Consider the following 27,603-nt stretch of genomic DNA (forward strand, 5'->3'; position numbering starts at 1 on the left):
CGCTGGAACTGTCCGTGGTGCTGAATCTCCAAGCTGTTTTAGCGCTGTTTTACAAAAGCTGTACACTTACTGATGAGCATAATAGCTGATAAACTTAAGGTTCTCTTATTTTAAACATCAATGACCCTCTAATAGACCCACCTTAGACTACAGACCTCATTTGATCAGATTTAATCCCATGGATCCATTGATTTAGTACTATTCTATTCTAAATACCTTGGCAAGTATGCAAAAACACTGGGTGACGACTGAAATAATGAAGTCCAACTTTCTGGGGAGAAGCTCATCCCTCGGGGAACAGGCTATTTGGCAGATTTTCAGTGGATTCGTCAGACTCTTCCTCTTTGCTAAGTCCCTAACATAGTCCAAGTGTGTTTGTGTGTAAAAATATGAGGAGTTAATTTAGTTGACAGCCTAGCCTCAGTGGCTTCCCTGCCTCTTTGCAAAACAAACCAGACCAAGTGCACCAAGAACATTAAACTACTTCATGTAAAACTTTAAGACGTTTTATGCTTGAAATATGATCTTTAATATTGCAATTATGCACATTTTAAAAGCCATACCAGTGAAATAGAGCTTAAAGGAAACATCCACCCTGAAACATTAAATAATTGTCAAATAACTGTTAGCAATGTTGTTTGCATTTCTTGATCAGCTGTATTTTTGGCCAGTTATCCACAGGAATAAAAAAAATACATCAAACATAGAAGATGTGATGTCATGTCCAGATATTTCCAGAAGCTACAGGAGAAATAGGATAAAATTTCTCCATGGTCTAAACCATCAGTGCCAAATATCAGTCCATCAGACTCAAAAGGCCTTTGCTTGTCTGGGTGTCACACAGAAAAATAAAAGGTGCCAGTTGGAATCTAGAATGGTTCTTCAAGTGATGCCTTAGGAGTACCTTTTCTGGTTCCACAAAGAACCTGTCAGACCATGGGTCTTTAAAGAAACATTTTTAAATGCTTCAAAGGTTCCTCAAACACCTATGAAACAGTTCTTTGAATCAGCAATGGTCACTTCAAATAACAAAGAGGAGAAAAGGTACAAGAAAACAGCAGTTAATTCTCTTATGTGTCAACTGGAGCTGAAAATAATTCTTCATAGTGGTGCTAAAGGAGAACCATTTCTGATTCCACAAAGAACATTTCAGACCATGTTTCTTTATGGTCTTCTTTCACTGCCTAAAGAATTCCCAAAGGTGTTTAAAAGACCCATCAAAGAAGTCCTTTGAGGAACCAAATATGGTCTCAAAAGTTCTCTTAAGGGCCTCCAAAGTAGTTCTTGTGGAGATAATTGTTTCAGTGAACAATCCTTTTCAAATGTTTTCTTTTTTCCCTCAAATGAGGAGCCATCCACAAAATAAAGTGGTTCTTTAGTAGATGAAGGGGCTTCATGGACCCACACAGTCTTTTAGAGAACCATCTTACACCACAGTGTCTCACCTGGTAGAGTGTACCTTGTATAAAGGCTGAGTCCCGACCTCAGTGGCCCTCAGTGGTTCAGTTCCAGACCGAGTTCTTTGCTGCAGGTCTTGCTCTCTCTCTCCCTCGCCTTTCCTGTCTCTCTCCGCTGTCACTGTTGAATGAAGTAAAAAGGCCCGTCCAAATCTGACCCAGCACCTTTATCTCCCATCCTCTGTCACCTTTCTCTATACTGTGACAAATAATGTCAGAACAATGCAAAAATCTCAAAAAGTAATTTCTGAGAGACTAGCAGCCTCAACAGACCAACGCAGCCTGAAGGCATGTTGTGTTTTAATTAAATGACAACTGGAAAACTGGAACAAGTTGATGTGCTATTGCTCTGTCCACATACTCACATACATACACATACATACTATCAAACAACAAAAACAACAACAATAAAAATAACACAATTTACTTATAAACACCTTTCATGTCACCCAAGGACACTTTAAAAATCCTGATGAGACAGTCAATACATAATAAAAGAAAACAGTGGGAAGAAAATATGATAAATTACAATGCTTCCATTACAAATTAATTCCTGAAATACGTTAAACATCACAGGTTGTGAAGAGTCTAAAAGAATCTAAAAAGTGCAAGAGATTACATGGGAGGATTTTTCCTTTAATATTATGAGATTATTTATGTTATCTTTTAACATATCTATGAACGAAATCATTTCTGCTAATCAACAATATACTGTAAGGTTTAGCAAACTCTTCTTTGACATCAGTGTGTCAGCATGTATGTGTGTGTGTGAGTGTGTGTGTGTGGCTACACTTTCCAGTAACAGCGCCAAGTCCTATTTCCATAAATAACAAACTTTCACAGACATTTCTGCAACTGCAAAGTGAAAGTTTGACTTTCAAGTGTGAATTTGTCATTCGGAGTAGACAAGTATTTTCTTCTGACCTTTATAAGTGACTCAGTCACAGTTTTACACATTGGAAATATCAGAAGACTAAGTAGCCAAAGTAAGCTCTCTTCAGGCCAGAACAGCCCAAATCACACTACAAGTGAGTGCAAAGTCATCATCATCAACACTGACAGTCCTGAAGGGTTCCGGGCAGAAATGAAGACTTGAGATAATCCTTTACATCTTATTGGCCTTCCAGGACAGGTAGGAGTTCCAGACAACAGCGACGATCTGGACAACAGCCAGTCTGCAAGGAAGACACATTAGATGCCTTTACTTTTGTTGCATTTACCAAAGGTGACCGATAGTTTCATCAAAATGGAAATAAAGCTTTTTAACACACTTTTAAAGCAGGACACAGTGACACGAAATTTTAAGGCCTCGAAAATTGATTTCCACATTTAAAACACTTTTATTGAACTGTAAAGGCCCTAAATTAAATTATATAACAAAACTGCAAATTTTTGAAAGACCTGGATTAGACCTGGACTGAGCTTCAGAAATAAAATGTAACTTTATTCAAAACCAGTAGAATACATCACACAAATGTCTGGAAGAAAGGTTTGCAGTCGTAGTGGATGAAGTTGAAAGGGAGTCAAAAATTCAGTCATCAATATAATGTAGCCGATATTTCATAAAGATTTCTTTCAATGTATTGAAAAATCATGCTCAATTTTTTCCATTTAAGATTAACAGAGTTGAGAGCTCGGGGTGTTCCTGTAGTAATACTTGGTAAAACAAAATAATTCTTAGTTACAATAAATTCAGTGAGACCAAATATGAAGTTAGCCAGAGGACAGTCAATGTTTGGACAGATAAACTGTAGAGCTTCAAGACCAGCAGAATGCAGAATGAATACATGTGATGTGACAAGCCAAACCTGTTCATTTGGATAAAATGGCCAGTTTATCCAGAAAATCACCGCCATTCATTAAGTAAGAGGATAAAACGTAAACCAGGTGATACAGTACATGTGGGGCCAGTGGCTTGGCGTGAATTTTCCACTAGGTGGGGCTACAGCTCTCAGTAGCTCTATGTAATTTGGTCGTGTGTGGGCGTCCCTGGCAGTGGACCTGATAGAGCACGTGCTGCTTGTTGAGGCTGAGTCATGACCGCAGCATCCCGGGTTCGATCTGACCTCAAGCTATGTGCTGCATGTCATCCCCTCTCTCTCAGCTGCCTTTTCCTGTCTCTCTCTACTGTCACTATCAAATAAAGCAGAAATGCCAAAAAAATAATCTGCTGCCTTGTACTGTGCATGTTGTGTATGTATGTATGTATGTAGCCAGCTTCTGGTTGTTAGTGGCTAGGCTAGCAGCTTCTCAAAGTTTAAAAAAGTAGCTTTTGCTGGTGACTTAGCAACTGCTTTCACTTTACAATGATCAACGCAGTGCCACAACCTTAACATTGTGGACATTCATCATCAAAACCTAAAACAATAAATATGGAAATGCTGCAGGTTCGACTGTGTTTCCTGTAGTCCTGGCAACTGTTTGGTGTTAATCATCAAATGGGTGGAAAATCACCAAATTTAGCAACATTGCTTGGGTGTACATTTTTCATCCTCAGAGCCAGTTATTTTTGGCGTGCGGTGTTACAATCAGAGGCCACCAGGAAAAGCGAAACATATTACACACATAAAGCCACTGAGCAGAGAAAAGAAGGCCTTTCATCACTCAGACAAAGACTGTAGGCAGCGCTTCTTCATTAGTCATATCACATTTCTGTAATAATGTCTTCTTTATGGAAGACTAACAACTGAAATGTATACACAAACACACACACACACACACACACACACACACACACACACACACACACACACACCACAACAAAAGTGTTTTTTCATTTAAATATGTATTTCACAATTGGAAGTGCAGGAGGGGTGATGCCCCCTTAATGAACCACACGCCCCTGTATGGAAGTCCACATGTAACTGAGAAACTGGCCTCACTAAGGCAACATTAGTAATCAAAATAAGACTAACAAAGTCCAGGCTAATAAAAAGCATAACAAGCAACTCTCTCTTTCTCCCTGTCTGTGCATGTGAATAGCAATAGGAAGAACACAAAGAAGCCTTGCCTTTTCCTCCATGACTTATTCAAAGCTGTCCTTAAAGCACAACTGAACTCTGAGTTGTGCTTTAAAGACAGTGTTGGGTGTTGGGTTGTGTTGGGTTGTATAGTTACCGGGGGGTCACATGAGCCCACATCTTGGTGAAAAATCCTCATTAGTTGCTCTGTGCACAATGCTGTATTTGTATCTCTTCATTCACTTCCATAGTGAGGCAAAACATGCCCCAAAACTTAGCAGATTATGCCAATTTAAAAACAGCAAGTCTGAGAGCCCAGATTTTTTTTCAGGAAAATAAACATCTCCTCTTGTTATTTTTCCATCTGAACTGAAATGTAGATCCAGCAGGTAGCATCTGCAGGTATCTCCCACATAGTAGACTTGCGCAAGGAACAAACAACCTGATAATACTTTCACAAATAATTACACAAAAACAAGTCTAGGTCAAAGTCTAGGTCAAATCCTAGTACATGGCTGGACTGTGGTCTGGATAGTTGTGAAGTGACATGCTATGTTGAAACTTCAAAGCGGAGTAATCCAGGAAATATTTTGTGAGGTGCATATCAAGACTTATATCAAGGACGTATGTGCTGACAAAAGAGCAATGGCCAATGGGGAAACTCCACCACTCAGCCCATCAATGGTGTAGCTTCATCACTCAGTCGCTGACGGACATTCATGTTTGTAGGGCTGACCCTGCTGCTGTGGCTCAGCCAATAATGGGTCCCAGGACTTGTTTTTTATATTGGCATAATCTGCGTTGTTTGCCATCATTTATGTGCTAAAAGTGTTGATCAAAATTCAATTTTGCTGTAACTATGTCTGAGCATTTCCATGACCTAAAAAAGGTTCTTGCTAATGTTATTTTAAGTCGGGCTGTAAACCAAACGCAATCAAATGCAATAAATGTGTGAGACATGTTTGAGAAGATATCGATCTACATTCTTGCATAGTGACTGATCTGTAAAATTCCCTTACTTTCCCTATCTGGAATCAAATTCCATGATATTCCACAAATTTCAAAACAAGTAGAAACCCTGGTAGGTGTTTTCACAAGATGAATCACAAGACAAGATAAAAATCTGCTATAACACTTACATTCACAATACATTCACTAAAGCCTGGTTGGCTAATGTAGTTAGTACTAGAGCAGCAATTTGAATTCCATCCAAATCTCCCATGTACTATCTTTCATGGATTTTTATGGATTTATGGATTTTGCATGCTGGCGCCAGTAAAAATAACCTCAGGTAAAACTAGTTCCGTCTGAACTGATACATCTGAGATGGCTGGCGAGTACTGTGTCATTTCCTTTGGCAAAGGACCAACTGCTCGAATTACACTCAGATGCACCGTCTCAACTCAAGTCCTCTCATAGATTGCTTGGGCACATTAACATCAACTGTGGAAGTTACATATGACACATGGTATATTTTTGGTGTGACGACGTGTAACTGGAATACACCCTCCCATTTGTGAAGTTTTGGTGATATTACACAGATCTCTTATCCATTTCCTTTACAGATGTTCTGTGTTAACAATTACTAATAATTACTATACATACCATCCTGAAAACTGATTTGGTTCATTTAGAGTATAGGTGCTCTACATTGTACAATATAATGCCTTCTGCACAAATAGTGCGTTTCTTAATGAATATGACTGGTTATTACTGTGGGGATAATCAGCCTGTAGTCCCTTACCTGTGGTGCAATGGAATGAAATAGAAATTGGCAATCTGGACAGGTGGCCATAGCTGAAACACACACAAAAAATGATTCACAGTAAGAATGGACAGTAAATGGAGTCTTGGACTGAGCCACTGATTCTGACTGCACAGACCGCAGTCAGTCAGTGTGCATCTAAATATCAATGAGTACAATGACAAAACATGCAGGGAGAACTTACATAGTAATTTGAGATCAAGGCGTCTGTATAGTCCTGTGATGAGAGAAAAAAGTGTCACTTTTTCTGTGGAGTTCAAGTCTTAGGGACATTTTTCAGGCAGTAAATTGCTTATACAAAAATAGCTGTCATATAAATTTCTTGTTTTAGACCAATACTACTATTTTTGGTCTCGAACTTGTGATAACCAATATTTTAGTATTTGATTTGTTTTTGCTTGTTTGAACAAAGTTAAAAAAAAAAAAATAGAGAAATGTATATCAGAAGAACCCTGTAAAGCAAAATGGCCAATGTTAAATGGCTGAATGTAGTTAGAGACGCCCACAATACACCTTTATGGATTTTCACACTATATTTAAAAAGTGGTTGGATCTGAAATCCTGTATTTGGGATGAAAAAGAGCATCATGGCTGTTTATGTCTGCTGACATGCTCTCCTTTGAGCAAATGAGGAAGATTGGCCAGGCCAATGAGAAAAATGTTTCTGTTCAACTGGCTTGAACTGAGGAGGTCTGACTAGTTCAGTGCCCGTTCAAAATGTGCCTGTTCAAAACAGGGTGATTGCTTGGCCTCCCTTCATTGCTGCTTTCAGCTCTCTGGAGAACTGCTCCTCCAAACTTCACAACGGACACCGCACTTCCTTGGACCTCAGCAATACACATGTGAGGACAAGTGTATAGAGTGTGAAATTGATCAGATGGATGGTTGTTGAGAAAAACTGAAGCAAAGACAGACATATAGACAGACAGACTTTTCATTTTAGTTAAGATGTTGCGAAGATATCCCCAAATTATTCAGACTTCACGACGCCACTAAATTCATGGTGAGAAGTATCCCAAAACATCACTTTGGGCAGCACCAGCTGTCTGAGAGTGACCTCTCTGTCCCAGAGAATGAAAACCTAACTGCTTCAATATTGATCTGCACTTCATTAGTGAAGAATTAATAAAAATTTCACATTGCTGTCTAGAGTTTCAGCGATCAGCTCAGTGTGGCACAGACTCTCCCAAAACAGAACTACCAATGCTACAATGACTCTTGAGTGCAGAAGTATTATTTGACCTTTAGAGGTCTGTTGTCCTGTGTTGCATGTGCATCAGTATATACTGTTCTATGTCACAACTTGTTCCACTGTTTTCAAGATCTGAAAATTGAGCAAATTTCCCACCCGGAGCGATGCAATCATGGTTCCCTCTAAACAGAACAATAAAAAAGAGCAGAAAAAACAAAATAACACACTGACACCCTGGTGGAGGACAACCTGATCGTGGCAGTATCTGTCTATCCCTGTCTTTCTGATTCCACCTGTGACGGTTATCATGAACAAGAGCAGCGGTTCCCAAACAAATCAGATTCTTGGCCTGCTTTTTACATTATGGACTTCATTCAAGAGGTAGCAGTCATTTTTGTTACCTTGTATTGTCTCCCTTCACCCTGGAAGACCACCTGAGTGATTTCACATTTTCTTTTAATGCCATTAGTTTTACTTCAAACCCAGCCTCTCACTCTTCATTCCAGATGCTATTTTGTCACTAAGTGTTGTAATTTACTTTTTCAGTTTGCCACTTTCCCTCAATCTGCCAGTTCAGTTAGTCCCCAGAGGATGGGCTAAAGATGTATTATTTTCAGTCAAAGGTGAAAAGCCTGGATATTACTGCTTCATGTGTTGTTTGCCCCCACTGTGGCACGACTGCTGGCTCCCAGGCTGTGCTTTTGTGCTCATATTCAGTATAACAGCACGACTTCTTGTGTGATGTTGTTTAACTAATGCTGGAAAAAATGATGAGTCTAGAAAGAAGCTCTTCCTCTTTAATTTTGAGGGACTGACACCATCTGAATGTGATGTCACATTTGACCAGTTATCCAAGGAAGTAAGAAAAATACACCACCAAAAAACAAAATCAAACCAAGAATGCAAAGTCAAAGAACTGCTTTTAACAGTGAAAAAAGTGTTTTAGGGTAGATTTTCCCTTACATATTCTGTTGATGTTACAATTTCATCCCCATCATTTAACTGTTAAAGCAATATGTCGATATACTTTGTATACATATGCATGTATGAGTAAAAGGATAAATGCTTACACACACACACACACACACACACACACATACACACACACACACACAAACACACCACCACCACCAAACTACCCTTCCACACAAAATTCCCTGTGTCATCTACCTAAAGGTCAGCTCAACATGTCTCGACATATAAAAGCAGAAAGCCAATGTTCCAGCAAGTCTTTTTTCTTTCTTTCCTTTTTTCTTTTTTGATGGTTTTCTGGGGCGTAACGGTTTTCTAATTATGGCCAAACAAGCTACTTTGCCACCTGAGGTGAAATTGCCACTGGTGATCACTGCGTCACAGGGACATCACAATTATTCCTCCAAAACTAGGGAATGCGGTACCTGTTTCACACTCTCTCTAGTTTTTACGCTGGCCGTCGATGCATTTGGCAAATTTCCCTCTGTAGTTTTACATAAAGGAGTCAATTGGAATTATTTTATAGAGGTAAAGATCCCCTTAAGCCTGTTTTAAACAGCTATTGGCAATACAAAAGATATTTTTAGGTTCATTGGTGGCATATTTTTCTCGTTCCTATGGATAACTGTCTATAGTAAACCTGGACAACGTGGCGTCACCTTTGTCCAGCACAGCTACAATGGAGTTTGATAGCAGAAAAAAATTCACCTATCTAAAACATCAGTGTTAAATGATTTGGTGTCAATCCCTCAGAATAAAAAAGCAGGAACTTTTCAACAGCTACCATTACTATGCACTATCCACAATCATAAAGGGAGAGATCCATCACAGAAAAGGCAATTTCTTTAATGAAAACACACTATAAATTGACATGTGTCCGTTTGTCTGTTCATCAATGTGGTACTTCCAAACAGATGCTCTGACTCCCACAAAATTTGGCGGGAAAGTTGGTCATGGGCCAAGGAACATGTGCCTAACTTCCAAAAGGGGTTTGCCAAAGGGAAGTGTGGCATTGTGTGTGGTATATAACAACAGATTAAGTGGAATAACTTCCAAACGGATGCTTGAATTTCCACCAAATTTGGTGGGAAATTTTAGTCTGATATTCAGACTGAATGACCATTCTGGTTCAAGTCCATTATTCAGTCTGAACTTACCTCCGTGTTGGCTGATTCCTGCACACTAAGGGATTTGAATCCTGCTGAACAATCACTAGTGACTGACGTGTCCACCTGCTGTGATGTAGTTTTCAGTCGATAAAGCAGGTACTTTATCCAGTTTACAGCACCAATGCAAATGAGTTTATCTTAGCAACTTAAGCCAACCACAACAATGTCAGTCAATGTGCTCACTCTGTGCTCTTCATGCAAAGTAAATTTGTTGCTGAAAAGGATCATAACAAATCCAAGAGGTCTATATTGCCAAAAACAATAACAAATATTAAGGGAAATGATTCATTGAAGTAATTCCAGCTCTGGTCCAGGGCATCAGTGTCCATGACTAGCCTATTATTATCCTAGCCTTCAGGCTAATAACAGTCTAGCCAAGGAAACTAACTCCCTGGAACAGTGCTGAGCTAATTTTAATTCAAACAAACCAGGGGTCCCATCCAGCGATGATAATAGATAAATTAAGTTTAACTTTTTCCAAATCCCATCAGCCGAATGCAATAAACATCTTGCCCTCTAAGAAATCTCGTGTTTTTAGTTTTATATATTTAAAACACAGTCAATAACAGCATCTCTAACTTTATCATCCACTTTCTGTGTTGTTAGCCAACACTGTTGGTCCTGCCTTACTGTACAACAGCACTGATTGGTGCTGTCAATTTTCAACCAAGAAACTGGGCAACACCAGACCCTCTGAATTCCTAGCATTTTGATAAAGTGAAGGGGTAATTCATGAGTCTGTAACCAGGGTCTGAGAGTTGGTCTTGACACAAGCTTTGTTCTGGAGGCTAATTTGCATTTGCTAGGATAGGGATGGAATTTTCTACATTTTGGGTGGTCATTTTGGTTCACTGGTCAAGGATAGGATTAGGTATTACTTGGTTATGGCTAACATTAGGAAAAAGCTGTAGAGAATGAATCGAAGTCAACTAGGAATTCCAAAGCTATCCTAGGAAACGAAAATTCACATTCAGAACTAAGGAAGAACATATTAACTTCTCACTCTGATTGGGCCATGCCCCCTTCACCCCAGACCACGCTCACTTCCATTTTCTTGCACATTCTCTAAAGACATTAACACTAACAGCTCACCAATAGGAGTGGATGCACCACTGGTGAGGGACAACACGTGCACTTGTTCCTTTTGTCTTTAGACTAAGCTAAGCTAAGAACTGAGAAGCTTTGAGTGGCTGTAATCAACTTTCCATCCATTCTGTATTGGCTAGTCTGAACCATTGTTCATGCAGTAAAATTACTTCCAGTAGAGAAACAAGGTTTGCACAGCAATCTGACTGATTGCTGACAGCCAAACTGTTGACAAATTTTTTTCTGGACACTGAGCTCTACAGGAAATGAGAGTACTTCTACTGTCAGGTCCCCACCACCTCATGCTGCACTGCTCCATCAATAAACATAATGTAGTGGGGGTCATTACCAGCCACTTCCACCAGACAGAGGTGTTGTTCAACTGGTCAGTCGCTCCACTGCTTTTCATCACACATTTCCACGGCACCAGGCCCGCTGTAAGAAACACGTCTGTTATTTGTTTTCTGTCTTTCCTGACATTTAACTAGTTGGCCTTTCAGACCCTCACTCTAACTGCCCGTCTTTGCCTCTCCTTCCGTAAATAATTGATGGTGAACGGTGGAACGGTAAGTAAGCAAGGCAGTGATGGACGTTTGAGCTACTAGCAGAAGATGCCAGCTAACTGTCACCTGGCGCTGCAAACACATGAAGCAAATACACACTTCAACTTGCGCATCTGTCTGTCTGTCTCTGTCTCTGTCTCTCGCTCTCTCTCTCTGTCTCTCTCTCACACACACACACACACACACACACACAGAGGGACAATCACACATGTACACACAAGACATGAGTCACCCAGACGTTGCTATATTTTTTCCACTGCGCCCCCCCGCCCCAGTCCTCCTTTTCTTCCTCCATCGGAGGAAATAACTTCTAATAATAATGAGGGGTGAGAGCTAGAGGTCAGGCAACTTCAAAGAGAGCCACACCATCTCCTTTGTTGTAGTTTAATTTACCTGGAAACTTGTTAACAGGGCACACTGGTAATGCCTTCATTGGTCTGAAGGACTTACAAAACTTTTCAGTTGCTAACTAGCAATTGTAAACAGGAACATCCACTGAAAAAAAAACATAATGTATTGTCACACTTATGACCAAGATGGATGTGTTTCATCATATAATTGCCATGACTACTGATTAACAGCTGAAAAAAGTAGTCAGTGTGTGAGTGAGTGTATTACTGTTAGAAATACTGAATAATATAGTATTATAACGAAGCTCACCCTCTTCAGCTTGGTGACGTTCTCCTCCACCGTCAGTCCATTCAGAGTGCCAGAGATACAGAGGAAAGCTCCCAGGAAGCATGGAGCAAAACACAACTACAAAGACACACACAAATACAAAAACAAGGGATGAAACCTAAATGATCCCTGCTCTGAAACTGATTTATGGAAGCAGCAAACAGCAACAGGATACAGCACAGGAAAATGGAAAAATACAAATACAAATACAAATACAAATAAAGCAAACTTAACATGCTGCTTAACATAATGCAACCAACACTTCCAAAAATGTATTTAAATTATCAATATCTAAATATAATCATTAACTCAAACTTTTGCATGCATGCAAAAATCCCTGAATGTATAAATAACAGTTAAATAAACACTTGTCATACCAATTATTCTTCTTTAGTTCTCCAAACAATTGTTCATGGTTCGGCAAGCAAACTGATAGCACAGTTACTTTTCTTTACTAGCAACAGAGTTGCTAGTAAAGAACCCCAGCCTGGGGTTTAAACGGTTTAAAGTTTTAAGAGGTTTAAATGCCATAATGACTGGTAAGTAGCTACATACATTTAGTTACAGAATTTATCTTGCTGCTACTATGACATTAACCTAAAATTCTGAGTTGAATAAAGGTCCCAATGATGTCCATAAAAACAATTTACTGAAAAATTTCAAATTTTAGTTTACCATAACTTAGGTAAGTAAAATAACAGCTTTCTGAGAAACTAAAGAAAGAAGCTGCTTGTGTGCAGTAACCAAAGTAGAAGGTAAAAATAATCGCAATCCATACTTTGTCTTTAACATAACAAACTGCTGACTTGACTGGCATTACTGCTATGTAACACTGCAATACCTCTCACATATACAACTTACATAAGTACAAGAACCTGGCTTCCATCTGTTATTTGGAAATGACAATGGTGCTCCCTGTAGCTGCATTATTATCATTCTTTCAAGTCACCAAATAGCACTATATGAGCATAGGTGCAAACATTTTGCTCTAGTAAATATTTCAGCAGGGGGAAATACTGCTGCTCATCCAACTTTGAAAAGATAAATCTGAAGTCCTGTTTTGTTGTGGCCTTAGTTTGTCCTGTATTTATCCTGCTGCCAGTCGGCAATTTGCCCAAATCAAACAAGGCTGTGGCACAGCAAGTAAAACTGTTTCCCCTGCAGGTCCTTCAGTTTTCATGTAAATAATTTGTTTTCAGGAAGCTGCATTTAAATGTTCACTATACATCCATTTTAAAGCCAAGTCAAGGCTGTTCATATAGATCCTCATCACAGAAGCATTCTTCATAGCAAGACTTGACAAAGAGTCTGATTTTCTTTGCTCAATATATAAAATATACAAGTTATTAAACCATATAAAATGCAGGTTTTCATGAGGAAGACACCATGAGAAAAACCATTAGAGACAGTAATAAACAAAAGTAAACTTCGGCCAGTTATCATTTTGTCACAGTTGGCATCTCATCAGAGATCAGAGTTTGGGATCAACTAAAACAGGAGATGAAAGATAGAAACATACACACAAACACTCTTCTTTTGCACTGACAAATGCTAATTGAAAAAAAAAAAACCCACCATGCTCAACTTCTAGCTGACTGTAAACTTGGTGCAAAAAACAAAAAGTCCACAACATCAAAACATAAGAAGCATGGAAGAAACAAAGTATGATCAAAGGTGCTTAGCTTAGTCTAAAGCATTTTTCTTTTTCCCAGTTCCACAAGTGCAGACCATTTTCTGTATTTTTATCTTCCATTATTCTGCTCAGTCAGCCACCAATAGCCTGTAACCATTACAAGTGCAGTCTTTTTAATTTTGAGTAGGGAGCAGACCCACCTTTTAAATAGCGCTGCTGTTTTAATTTCAGCGAGAGGCCAGGTCACTTCATTTCAGTCCTTTCTGAACAGCTTGATTAATGAATTCATATTTTCAAGTGTTAATAAACACTAACAGCTCACATATGGCTGCTGTCAGGTCTTGTCTCTCCAAAATGTCAACTTAACAGGAATGACGAAGAAAAAAAAAACTGTTTTTTCTTTGCTTGACGATAACACCATTTTGTGTTCGCCTAATTGGTTCTGAAAATTATTATAAATTTTTTTCAACCCACAGAGAAGCATGTATTACCTCAGCTTAAGTTAAAAAATGAAAATTACATGAACCACATAAACATGAAAATTACCTCAACCACGAGGTTATCTAACAGTGACACTATATTCATTTTCGCTGTTAAATATGAATTCTGTAATCTATATTTTTAAACTTTGTTTAATAAACACCAACATCTAATAACTACTTAGATAATGATTATGATTTATTTAGAGCTATAACACTGCAAGACCGATGATATATTACACACAGAGTCAAATTTTGCTTAATAATACAAATTTTACTTAATATGTGCTGGACACGTTTACATAATGTGCAGTGGCTAGTGAAATGATAAAACAATTTCAAATCAACCACTGGATTGGCCAATTAGACCAAAAGCGCATATAAAGAGAACAAAAGAGGACTTCTAAATTTAGTCTATGTGATGCCATATATGGAGGAAGCCGTGTGTGAAAAAAGCTGCATCTGTGAAAAGCTAGTCCATTCTCTGTAGAGGATGTAATCCTCCCCAGGAGAGGGCAGCAGCGTGGGCCTCATTGTCCGCCTCTTCTATATTCTGCCTGTTACCAGGGAATTATCCAAGACTCATGTTCTCCAACCGTCAATGGGAAGATTAACCGACACAATCCCAGGAGAGGTGATGATGGCAAACATGGGGAAGCTGAAACAAACCCATCCCTCTTCTGCTCTAAGACTGATGTCATTGTAGTTACCGTGGAGTTCTACATCAAATTCAAAACTTTTGAATGACCTTCAAGACCTTGTCAAGTCAAATTCAAAATTTGCATATTTTAGGCTTAAACATTACACTGAAGTTTCATTGTCATGGTGTATGCATTAGAGTTCTCATCGGGCCTGAAAATTAAGACCCGACCCGAACCGGGCCTGACTGGGCCAGCCCGAGTCCCTACCCGACCCGACTAATTAGCTGAACTTTAGGCCCGACAGCCTGATAAAGCCCGAAAAAAAAAAAAAAAAAAAAAAAAAAAAAAAAAAAAAAAAAAAAAATCGCCAAATTCGCCATTATTTAGCAGCGCCGGTCGACCGCGGCACCGGAGCACCATCAGTCGGCATCAGGCCGGGTGGGCGCGGTATCGGACGGTGCCACGATCGGCCCGCCTGATGCCGACTGATGGTGCCGCGGCATGTGCGGGTCAATACGGTAGTCTAGAAAACTGGCGATTTTTTTTTTCTCGTGCTCCCCCAAGTAGATTGCGCCCTGGGCAGTTGCACTGCCCATAGCAAAAACCGTCCCTGCTGCCGAGTCTGCCAGCACAGCGGGATACTGCTGCAACTCTCTCTCACTTGTTTGCGCTGCGTTCGCACAGCTGGTTGTCTGTCTGTCACTGAAAGTTTAGCCTCCAAATCCAATCCAGTCTCTCACTCTCTCCACCAGTCACATAAAAATGAAACGTCATAATCAATAGCAGAACACATAATTCTATTTTTTATTAAAAAAAAAAAAAAAATCCCCCACAGAACCCGAAGCCCGACCCGACCCGCCCAATTCACGTAAATTTTAGGCCCGACCCGACCCGAAAATGTCGGGTCGGGTCGGGTTCGGGCAGAATATGAGAACTCTAGTATGCATCAAAAACGCAATGGCAAGCTTGTTCCCAGTTGGTGTTGGACTACACCAATGCTATGTTTTGTCACCAGTTCTGCTTGTGATTTTCATGGCCAGGATTTCAAGGTGCAGATGAGGATTAGAGAGTGTCCAGTATGGTGACATCAGGATTGGGTTTCTGCTCTATGCAGATGACATTGTTCTGATGGCATCATTAAACTGTGACTCCCAACATGCATTGGGATGGTTTTCATCCAAAGTGGTCAGGATGAATATCAGAAACTCTAAGTCCAAGGCCATGGCTCTTGAGGAAAAAAATTAATTGGCCCCTCTGAGTTGGGAATAAGTGATTTCCCAAAGTGAAGAAGTATCTTGTAGTCATGTTCACAAGTGAGGGTAATGGAATGAGAGATCGACAGATGGAATGGTTCAACAGGCTCTGATCTGTGGTTGTTGTAGCCTACCAGGCTGTTGTGCTGGAGAGGGAAATGACGGGGGAATATGGCCAATGTGGGGCTGCAAAGCCAGGCACATCAGCCAGACCAGAAGGGTCTTAACATAGTCATGCACCAGCTGGAAATTGAAGCAATACAGATTGTGTTTGAGTTTGGAAGGATGTGGGTGGGCAGGCAGGACTGAAGTCCTGCCTGCCCAGGGTGTTTTGCCAGGGTGTTTAGGTCGGCGGACACGGCTCTAGGTGGCTGCATGCCCTGGTTACCTATGATGAACAAAGCTTTTGATAGTGACTGGGAGTGTAGGATTGTGGATATAAGCTGCTGAAATAAACTTCCTTTGTGGGATGGCTGGGCTTGCCCGTATGGAAATGTGAGCAGCTCAGACATCTGGGAGGAGATCGGAGTAGATCCGCTGCTTGTCAGCACCGAGAGGAGCAACTGGATGAAAAGCAACAGATTAAGAGTGGCTCAGGAATGCTCTCACCTGGTCAACCAGCATTTTCTTCATGGCAGCACTTTTAGTTCCTCCAACCACCAGTCGATCCAGCACCTTATACCAGCCTCCTATTACTGGACCCTAGGTTGAAAAAACAAAACAAAACACATTTTAACAACAAGTGGAATGTGTAAATTTAAGACATTTTGAGACCTTCTTCAAGATAAAGTATATTTGAAGTAAAAAACTTTTTTACTCCAAAATAAGCTGAACAGCTAAAAGAAATTCAGAACACAAAGGCTAGCACAATATACTTTATGGTTGTGTGGAACTCACTGGCAAAATGGTACACATACAACCTTTTTAAGACTTGAGACCTCTTAAAGTCTTGTATGTAGATAATATATTTTGAGACCAGCAGACACAGCATTATGACATAAAAATACTAAATTATCCAAGGAATCATGTTGCAATCAGTTCTGACACATTTCTATTTTTCTGGACCATTTTGAAGATAAATATGCCAGTGAGCAAATATGTCCCAATATTTTTATCCTTTTCTGGCTCCCGTTTGTCATTGAGAAGCTTTGTTTTTAAGATGAGTATCTTGACATGTTTATTCTGTATAAGCTAGAGCAACACAATAGCCTGTGGCTGGAGCATAAGATGATTATGGTAATATAAATAAACTTTGCCAGCATAGTGGTGACGTCAAAACTTCACGAAACACACACACACACACACACACACACACACACACACACACACACACACACACACACACACACACACACACACACACACACACACACACACACACACACAGGAGAACAAATGTACTAGGTGAAACTAAGCTAAGTATAATTCAGAGGAGATGATCAGAGAAATAAATACACAAACATACACAAAAACATGCACATACACTCTGCTCATACATGGTATCCCTACAGTATGCACAAAGGTAGAGGTTTGCATACATGCACCCACACCCACACCCACACACACACATAATTTATAAGGTTAGGTATTTTGTTGGTATGAAGATAATTAAAATGTTGTTTATATGACCATATTTTCCTTATTGTGGTATTAATATCCCATTTGACCGTACTAGTTGCTGCTATAACCACCAATCTCCACTCAGGGAGTTACAACTGCACACATATAGCGCTACACACACACAACACTGGTAGAGAGGACGGATGAGACTCACCACAAAAAAGAACCCTATGCTCATCATCCTGGCCGTCCGTCGCACGCTGTGATTGGCTAGTCCCCTCCTCTCAATCAGCTGCTGAGAGATGACGTCACCAACACCCACCAAAGACCCTGGAGGAAAGACAGTGGCTCACACACTTGAACATGGGTGTAAAGGTCAAATTATTCCAATGGATAACTGGCAAAGCACAGACGATGTCATGTCACATCAAGATATTTCCGGTGTATTTCTACTACGGAGATGCACGGCAAAAAATGTTTTGGGCAATCTAAAAGATCAGTGATACAAATTACCAAGAAGAAGTAGACAATGCAGATTTAGAGAAAGTGGCTACACCCAAAAAGTAAACGATCAAACATCAAAGACCAACAATGTTAGATGTGAGGAGGGGATTTATTTGATTCCTGATGTGATCACTGTTATGTTGGATACATACAAAAAGGAAGAAGGACGATAAGTAGTAAGGAACAGAGAGACAGAGAACGAATGAAAGTCAGCTTGAGTATCATGACAATCAGCTTCACCCACTTTCACAACAGTTCTAATTCAATTAGCTCCTTAAGACTGTTTTCATACTGTGTAAAAGGCATATTTTGTGAAAATTGATCTCTGATGTACTCAAAAAAGCATAAAAGTTGCATGTTTAATTCATACTAGATGCCTAATTAGTTTTCATTTGGGCCTATATTTCACCCAGCTTTATGCTTATTGTACTTCATCAAAAGCTTTTCACATTTAGTATGAGGAAATTGGTCCATATCACTTCGTATTTCAAAAACGCAAGCATATTAAAATGACAATGTAATTGCACCATTTTTCATAAAAAACACAATTATGTGGAGTTTTGAGAATGACAGACAGAGAGGACAGTGATAACGGATGGTGGTTAACAACTCCCTGGAATCATGAGTGTGTGTGTGTGTTTGTGTTGCATAGTGCCAATCAGGAAGATGGAGCACATCATTCCACTCTGGATGAAATGCCATGGATCCCTCATCACTCTCTCTCTCTGTCTCTCTCCCTCCCTCTCTCTCTCTTTCTCACACATTCACACACACAGCCTAAATGGGCGTACAATTAGCAAATACAATTTTAACGAAAATGGTTCTATGAAGTGCCAAAAAGGGCACTTTTCTGAGCGTGTATCATGGTAGGATACTTTGCAAAAATATTCTCTGTACAAATCCATCAATCTCCAAACAGTGTGTGGCACCATCATGGATGCCCATTGGAGAATTGGTTGTGCAAAATTAATGAGTAAAGATATGACAACCAGGTCAGAAAAAGAGATACCTAAAGAAGACTGTTATGGTGGGTTGCAGGTCCATTGAGTGACATTATAGTTGTAGTTGGAGAAGAATCAGCCTGCACTCATCTTCTGGCCTTTTTAGCCAGCTAACAATTCAGCTACGAGCAAATCAACTGATGTTACAGGGTAATACCTGTGTTTTTAATTGTTTCCTTCTACCACGAATGCCTTCGCAGGGTCTAAGCTCACCTGTGTGTTTATTAGAAGCCCTTACTTTCTGTTCTGCAGTAGGTTTGCCTTGCAGCAATGTTATGCACAGTCTCTGAAAGCAGCTGGGGGAAAATACGTTGTCTAAAAAGACTGGTGGACTGTCCTGATGGCTCAGTTAGCTGTCAACAGTGTAAGTCTAGGTTGAGATCAGCCTTTGTTGCTTTGTTACAACTCCTTTCCCCCATTTTTACTGTCTTTTTTCAGGTGTCTACCTGAGCCTGTCTACTGTAAGCCCCTGAAGCTCACATGCACTGCTGAAAAGCAACAGCCCAGTTTAAGAACATGCACTGTACCCAGCTGGACGAGACCGTACCTTTCCCCTTTCCTTAAAATGTCAAGGGAGAGCTAATAAAGGTAGTAAGGGTGACTGGGTAGACACATCCTTCTTACACACACACACACACTGACAGGACAGCAAATGTCAATTGTGCACCTTCAGAGACAATAAATGTGTGTATTTTTTTTGTCACTTTGACTCAGACCCTATGACTGGCAGTAGCAGAGAAATGACTGAATCCACTCAGGCGGTGGTGGGAAATCTTCTCCACACATAGGAAGTGACAAATCCAAACAAAGTAACAGCCCACAACATTTTCATAACAGTCATGGTATGCTACTCTACCACAAACAGATACTGTATATTACCCAATAATAGTGGGTGGAGTTTGGAGAACTTTTAAAATTTTGGACAGCACTTAATGGCTTCAAACAGAAGAAGAACAGGGTTGTTTGCATGAGCAGCAATAGCCCTAATGGCAGAACAGACAAAGAGGAGGCAACACCTTTACTAAAAAAAAAAAAAACAGTGACTCTCAAGGATTACCACTCCATCGGTGACCAGATTTTTGTGAGTAAATCCAGGGACGTTTGTCTTTCACTGAAATATACTTAACACGATAAACATATTCCACAATCTGATAGGAATTGTATGTACAGGGCTGTACATTAACTTTTTGAGCAGGTAGCACTGAAATAAACACCCATACTAACATTTCTATAAAGTGCTGATACAATTTTAAATGTGACAAAACACAGACGGAGTGTTAAAGGTTTTAATGTAAATGTTCCTTTTGTGAAATACAGAAAAGTCAATCACTGTCCATCAATGGGATGTACTGGACAGATCTGCATGAAACTTGGTGCAAAGGTCACCCATGGACCAGCAAAAACGTAATCAACTTTTTGGGCGTCGACATCAACCTCACTGACCTTGGGGGCATGGCAATGTGCAGGGCAGTTGGTCATGGGTCAAGCTGGCAGTGGTCTACTGTCCACACTGTTTGGCTGATTGATGGCGCCCACCATGGCAGACATCTTTGTGTTGCCCTTCCGATTTTTTGGGGCATTAGTATTTGAATTGAATTTTGGGGGGCAGCTGCGTGCTGTAAAAACAATGTTGCCTTAAGGGGGTGGGACCTCGCACAAACAGGACTGAACTTTCCAAACATATCCACCTAAAATCACAAAAGCTGGTGGGGAGGTTAGCCATGGGTCAAAGTGGCACTGACCAACTTTCCAAACATGGCTAATGAGGGCGGGGCCAAGCACAAACAAGGGTGTAATGTCCACCTGCAAGCTTGTTTGTTTGTTTGATTTTTTATTTGTACCAGTCATGAATAATGCATCCCAGAATACAAAGTATCACCTCAGAAAAGAAAAAGTTTTTGATAAATAATGAAAACAAATAGTTCTTGGCGGACTAAGACTTTTGGAAACCATCTTTCTCTGATGCTTTCCCACCATCTAAATTAAGACAATGGCAATGAGTCATTTCAGTCAGTAGTAGCCTTTGTTACATAAGTATTTTAGACTGAAAACCATATGCATGCACATTTGCACACAAACACACAAAACACTTATTTTTAATACTGGTCATTTGGTTTGACTAGATCTTTGAGATCTTTATCTGCTATATACTCTGCTTCACTGCAGCTTTTACAATATTAAAAAATGTTCATTTGGCTTTCAGATGTTAAGTACCATGAGAAAATACTGTTCTTTCATTACCAAGTTGGTTTTTACTATGATGTGCCTGCTAATGGAACAAACTGATAAAGCACTTTGAAATGATAATTTCTCAAGTGTCTGCTTTCATCATTAAAGCAAAGACTGACTGAATGGTATTGTGGAGTTTCTTTGTCATTTTTATGATACAAGCCCCACTCTCTTGTCTCTCTTGAAAAACATCTACGATGAGAAAGGACAAATAAAAATAAAACTCGCATGTGTAATTTCAGTTTAGAACACACTGTTGAAACACTGACCCCCATCACCAATTTTGTTCATGTTTTAGTAATAAGTTTGAAATAAAATTATGATCTTTTGATACATCAGCTAATGGTATGATAGTTTTGCAGTGAATGAAGAGTTTGCTTATATTGGTTGGTTTTATAAATGTGACTTTAAGTTGCAAAGGGAAAAAGGAAATCACAGTTTTCAGGAGCAAACTGAATTAAAACTAATGGAAAAACAACAAATTGAATACAAATGATCTAAATGTGTGAAATAAATGTTCTGGTATAGAACCCTGAAGTACTTCTGGGTGCTCCTGGCTTACTCCTGAATTGGGAAGGTAAGGCCTGAATTATAAATCTTTGGTCCACTGCCTCCATCTAGTGGTAGTCAGTTGTACTACACTGAAAGAATCATGACTGATGGATATGATGCAGTTTGACTGAATACATATTTACTGTAGAACTGACCAATACTATTCTGGTACTCTAAGGGAATCCCTTAATCTGAACCAACTCTTGGAGACATTATGCTCAGATTCAGAGTTTTTAACCTCCAAAGTCCATGTAGAAAGCATGGAATACATGGAGTTGGAAATTTATTTTTGGGCCAACAGGCATCTGCTAATTTCTGGCAGAAGATGTGCCCATTCAGTGGTGGGCCTTCAGCGGGGTGGGGGCACAGATGGATGGACTTGAGCATTATTTTGTGCCCCTAAAACTCGAAAGTACAACCAAAATCTTATAAATCAAAAAAGTATGATTTTTTTTTTCATCTCCCCTTTTTGTAAAACTTTATTGTAACGTCACAAAAATTAAATTATGTTGTGAGATTACAAAGCTATAGAATTAGCATGGATTTTAATGCCAGAGGAGAACTGGTTGAAGCTACTTTTTACCTGTTCTTGATTATGGTGATCTGTTGCATATGAATGTACTGTCTTTGTATGTTGGATACCCGCTAATTCTACTGCTAAAACGAGTCAAAGAATCAGTCAAGTCCAGAATAAAAGGAGAGTAAACTGTAAACAGGGCCATGTTTCTTTTTTTTTTTTTTTTTTTTTAATTAAAATATTACACAGGGAAAACAAATGAGATCCCATATCTGACCACAGAGCTTGCTTACAAGTTTGGACATATCAATCAAACCTGACCTCAGATCTGACAGTTGAGATCGCTGACATTGCGTTGAAAAGACAGGTGTAACCCTGGCCTTCGATGGGCACCTTCAGTCACAGGCTCATGCTGCAACGCTGCAGCACTGAAACTTGAGCCTGTCACTGAAGGGGGGGATTTACTGTTGAACTCCAGCAGTGACTAGGGAAAAAAAAATTGATACAGCACAGTAACGCGATCTTTTGTGTGGCAATATTGTATTGATAGACAGACGCCAAGTATCGATATTGTATCACCAAGAATCGATGCAACATTTCTGACAGGTTTTTATGACAGAGTTGGTCAGTCTGTCTGCTTGACAATCCCATTTTGCTGCAGTAAAAATGACTGAAGTGAGATGGACAGAGTGAAACCCTTGGGGGCATAATTTGCAGATGCAAAAAGTAATAAATCGCATTATATCGCAATACTTTATAATTACTTAATTATAAATATATAATTACTTAATTCATATTATTACTAATTTATTACCTTTTTACTACCTTTGCTGTATGTATACTGTTGTGGCACCCAAAGTTTCCCCATGGGGAATCAATAAAGTATAATCTTATCTTATTATATTTAAAGATATTCTCAAAAAAAATATCCGCACTCAGTTTTATTTTAATTTATTCATTGCTCTAAGTGGCTAACTTACTTCTGTCTAAATGTGTGAGGATGTGACTGAATCAAGTTGTGCCACACAACTTCTTGATTTTGTTGCAATTAACTCGGCTTTTTAACTTTCCTGCTCAGTCTCCATTCAAAATGATCCTGAGCGGTCAAGAACAGACTGCTCTGCACAAAGGACCCACTCTCCTAACCCTGAAACTGAAGTGCTGGCTGCACGCTGGATCAAAGGTCAGTGTACAATCAACAACAGTTACATAGTGATGGTCTACAAGTATTTGGACAGTGACACAATAGCCCCTGAAAATGGGGTGATCATGTATAAAACTGGCTGTAATTTCTAAACAGTTAATGCCATATTTTTGTTTTGTTTTGTTAAACCCTTTAATCTAAAGCTGATCGGCTGCAGTCCAATCACGTCTTGATTACTCCATTTCAAATACTCTGTGGTGGTGTACAATGGCAAAATTATGAATGCTATATCACATCTCCAAATACTTGTGTCACATCTCGCTGGCCTCCATGTCAGTTCAACAACACCTCTAGGTGAGCTTCAGATGGACAAAAATTTCTGCACCCCTTAGTTAACTATTTTCAAAGTCAAGTCAAGCCTTTATCTTGTCCCAAGATTTTCAACTAAAGTCAAGACCACGTGTTATTAGATATGCAGTGTGTGTGAATGGATGTGAGAAATATTCTTACCTGCAGTTACTATCTGTACAGTCCATGGGTATTTGGTCATCAAGGCCTGGTAGGATCTCCACAGGCCTGCCATTGTCCTTCCTTTAGGACACACACATATGTCAATATATATCTATCTATAGTGGGGTTAGCCCTCTCACTATGAAATGCATCTGAAACCCTGAACCCGTCTTCCCTCAGCAATCAAACGTGACTCACATTAGTCATGCTAACAAGCCCCATACCGTTCTCCATTACCGCTTGGTTCACTTGAGGGATACTTCCAGGCTACTGTAATTGTCTGTCTTGTGGCTCATGCTATTCTATTGACAGAGCGTGACACAGAGCCCCTTTAAAAATGTTAGTTTAAATACTTCTCTGCCTACTGGTAAAAATTCATACTTAATAGAACCCGACTAAAAACGTTTTTTTAAGTGTTTTGTGTCTCCTCGTCAATTCGGCAGGGAGATAATTGGCTAAATAGCACTCTCTTACAATAAAATCTGAACTTTGAAAATTTGTTCACGATGCTTGCTACTACTTTCCTCGCTGTTTAGTGGAAAGAGACATGGTGGGAACAAAAGGTGAAATGATTACAGAACTTTTCATATTATCCTAAAAACTGCTGCTTTGTTGGTTTATATGGACGCCGCAGTAAATAGCTTCTCAGGAGAAAGTGTAGCAGCTCAAAAGTCATGTTGTACCTGTTTTGTAGGTTTTGCGAAAAGGTTGAAATGCTGTTGTAGTATTTTTTGAATGGAGGCTGGCGTACGGTTCTCCTTGACCCGACTCGTGCTTGGTTAGGTGTACTTAGTTACCAAACGCAAAAACACAGTCTTCATAGCTGTCCAGCAACTATGAAAAGTGTTAGCTAACTGCGCCAAATTTAAATTCTTTCTAAGTCAAATGACCACAACAATATTACCTATGTAAACTATAATGTAGTATGCAGTTTCGCTAGCGTCCTGTTCCCTAATTCAACGCATCTCTCAAGTGTGATTGACATGCTGATCAAAAGCCTCCACTACGCACTCTACGTACTGCTGTGTACTTCAGGAAACTAAAACAAGACAACTGTGTGTTCACATGTTCACAAACACTCACTGTGTCACTATGGGTCAATAAAAACACACCGTGTTAGTGTATAACAGCATTCACTAGCTAAATAAAATAAAGAGAATAGTAGTTACATGCCTTCTGCAAACCGACCTCACGTTTAGATCCAATCCTGCTGCTGCCTTCACGGTCTCACTGGAACCTCGGACTATGTCTCTGAACACATCAAGTGGTTTTGGTGGGAGATAACATTATTGAGTCAGAAAGATTTTTTTTTTTTTTTTTTTTTTTTTGGAAGGAGGCTGTTGTTTGTGCTGCAGTAGCAACATAAAGAGTAGAATATGAAGAGTGAAACTGCCCCTCATTTACAGTGAATGCCAGGTAATACCATTGAATGATTCTGTCATACTGGTCTCCAACTTGATATGTTTTACAAATAAACCCTACAAAATATTATTTAGAGATATTAAACAAATTTTGAACACTACGCTACACACTTCCAAGAATAAAATTTGTATTTTTGTTTTATCCTATATGCAATGTCTTGAGTTTATCTTTCATAACAATATTAATGATAACGATATTGTTATTATTATCATTATTGTTATCATCGTTCACAGTCTTTCCCACTTTTCTAGTCTTACTTAGCATTTAGCTATCTCTTGCATTTATTCCTTAATCGTAACTTTTGATATTTCCGATAGCAATGAAAGCACCATCAAATACCGGTTACGTCACTTCCGCTGTAAACAATGAAGCGGATACATGCTGCCCTCTTTAGGTCCAACACAATCATTTCATTTTGAGAGTGTAGCATCCCTCCTGGAGGTCTCACTGTATACTGCTGAGCAACCACCAGTAGGTATATTCAAACCAAATTAGTATCACAATATAATACCTCCGTGGGAGGAAAACAGCAAGAACATAGGACAAATTAAGAGTTTGAATTTCAACGTTCACACTTAATTGTGTGAACATTAAAAAACTGCAATTGCACTGTGCATGTCTTGTGGCATTTGATGATTTATTAAGGACAACCCCACTTATTAAACAAAGAAACAGCTATAAGTCTGTACATGGTGCTTTGAAAAAGCAAAACAATATCATCAGCAACCTCGGTTTGGAAAACACTGTCAATGTGTCAAACACTTATGACCAGTTTCCACTGCAGACAAATATTCTGTGGGGGATGACAAATGGGCCTATACAGGAGGTAAAAATGGTTTTTCTTTCAAGTTCTTAATGGTTATGAATGGGAAGAAGAGCTGAACAGAAATAACAAAATTCCATGAAATCTCCTCTACATCACAAAAAAGCTTCAATTTTTCTCTGATGAGGTTGGAAACAGCCCAAATGATGACATAAAATGTTGGACTGGATAACCAACTCCCACATGTTAGTTCCATGACAAAGTGTGGAACTGTTACCTTTGGACATTCAAGAATGCCTGTAAAATATGTCCACCACTATTGTTTTTGTATAACTATTAGAATATCATATATATTGTTTTGTATAACTTGTATGACCATTTATGAGACTACCAAACATGCCACAACCAGTACATGGTTAATACAATTACAATAAGACAAACTCTTTAAAAGCAGCTGGAGGTTATGGCCATTTTGTCAGGGCAGGCTCTAGGGTTATTGGAGGCCTTGCCCTTATTCCTCAATTCAAGCAGTCTTTGTAAAACGAGTTTCAGTTTCAGTTATGGCAAAATTAAAATGACAGTTTAAAACACAAACAATAACTTATACAAAAGAAAAAATTCAAGTATAGATAAATGGCTGTTCTGCAAAACAATGCAAAAAAAAAAAAAAATAGCTATGAGCAGCAAGAAGTAAGGCGAACTCAGAGCAGTGCCCCTTTCTACGTCTTTAATCCATTTTGAATGTATTTCTATTATTAGAATTCATGCAAATACAAATTACGTGCTACAGTGGGACTGTTAAAAATCTTTTTCACCTCTTCTTTTCCAAACCAGGAGCCAGGTCTGTCAATTCAATTGTTAACATTTTAAACTTGAAAATTGGACAAAATTTGCCAGTTTTGTATCAGTGACACCTAGTGGTAAGACACAGTAAGTGAGCTTTAAACTTGGTGTCATAGGGACTTGGGGCTCACGAGGCCTCCAAGCACACAACAAGCATTTTTCTGCTGCTCAAATACAAAGCTCGGCTGTTGCTAGGAACAGGTAATAATGATAAAATGCAAGGAGCACGTCATTGCAGTACTGTACCGCACAACGTTTTGCAACAACTTGAAAGCTATCAAACTGGTATTAGCTAGGTAGCCTTATGTAACACAAGAGATAACCTCTCTTAACAGTCTCCCCTTTCTGTGCTTTAAGAGCCCTCCAGAAAAGCCAGGGTTAAATCTCTGTCAAACTGCTGGAGAGAGACAACACAGACAAAACAAAACAAAACAAACAAACAAACAAAAAAAAAAAAACACATAAAGCAAATCACATTAAAGGGATAGTTCACCCAATGTTAGCTGGGGGGAAGTCCACCTCAATGGCAGGAGGCTAACAGTTAGCATGTGGAGCATCCAGCCAGTATCCAGCACTCAGTAACAATGAGAGGAAGATAGCACCACTACTGTCCTACACAACAGCCGGGGGAAGATGTGAAATAATATCACATTTTTCAAAATGGGTGAACTATCCCTTTAAGTCACTGTAGTTCTTCCATGTGATACTCA

At 39.4% G+C, this 27,603-nt stretch overlaps 1 protein-coding gene across 4 annotated transcripts; it reads right to left on the bottom strand.

Annotated features, from left to right (window-relative positions):
* Positions 1-505: 505 nt before the first annotated feature.
* On the bottom strand, positions 506-25,119 carry mpv17 (mitochondrial inner membrane protein MPV17). Of its 4 annotated transcripts, none has more exons than XR_003927909.1 (9): positions 25,054-25,119; positions 23,866-23,946; positions 17,623-17,738; positions 16,458-16,550; positions 11,825-11,920; positions 6,367-6,399; positions 6,162-6,214; positions 1,616-2,632; positions 506-1,483 (listed from the first exon to the last, which is right to left on the bottom strand). XR_003927909.1 is itself a non-coding variant. In XM_030046665.1 (8 exons), the coding sequence occupies exons 2-8, from the start codon at positions 23,936-23,938 to the stop codon at positions 2,563-2,565; spliced, it is 534 nt and encodes a 177-aa protein (XP_029902525.1). In that variant the 5' UTR covers positions 23,939-23,946; positions 25,039-25,107; the 3' UTR covers positions 506-2,562. The 4 variants fall into 4 exon arrangements, 1 of the variants encoding a protein (XP_029902525.1); XR_003927907.1 differs by having other exon boundaries at positions 25,039-25,107; XR_003927908.1 differs by lacking the exon at positions 25,054-25,119 and adding an exon at positions 24,549-24,751.
* Between the last annotated feature and the right edge of the window lie 2,484 nt (positions 25,120-27,603).

This window comes from Myripristis murdjan, chromosome 24, assembly GCF_902150065.1.
Source record: "Myripristis murdjan chromosome 24, fMyrMur1.1, whole genome shotgun sequence".
In the NCBI taxonomy this organism is placed as follows: domain Eukaryota; kingdom Metazoa; phylum Chordata; class Actinopteri; order Holocentriformes; family Holocentridae; genus Myripristis; species Myripristis murdjan.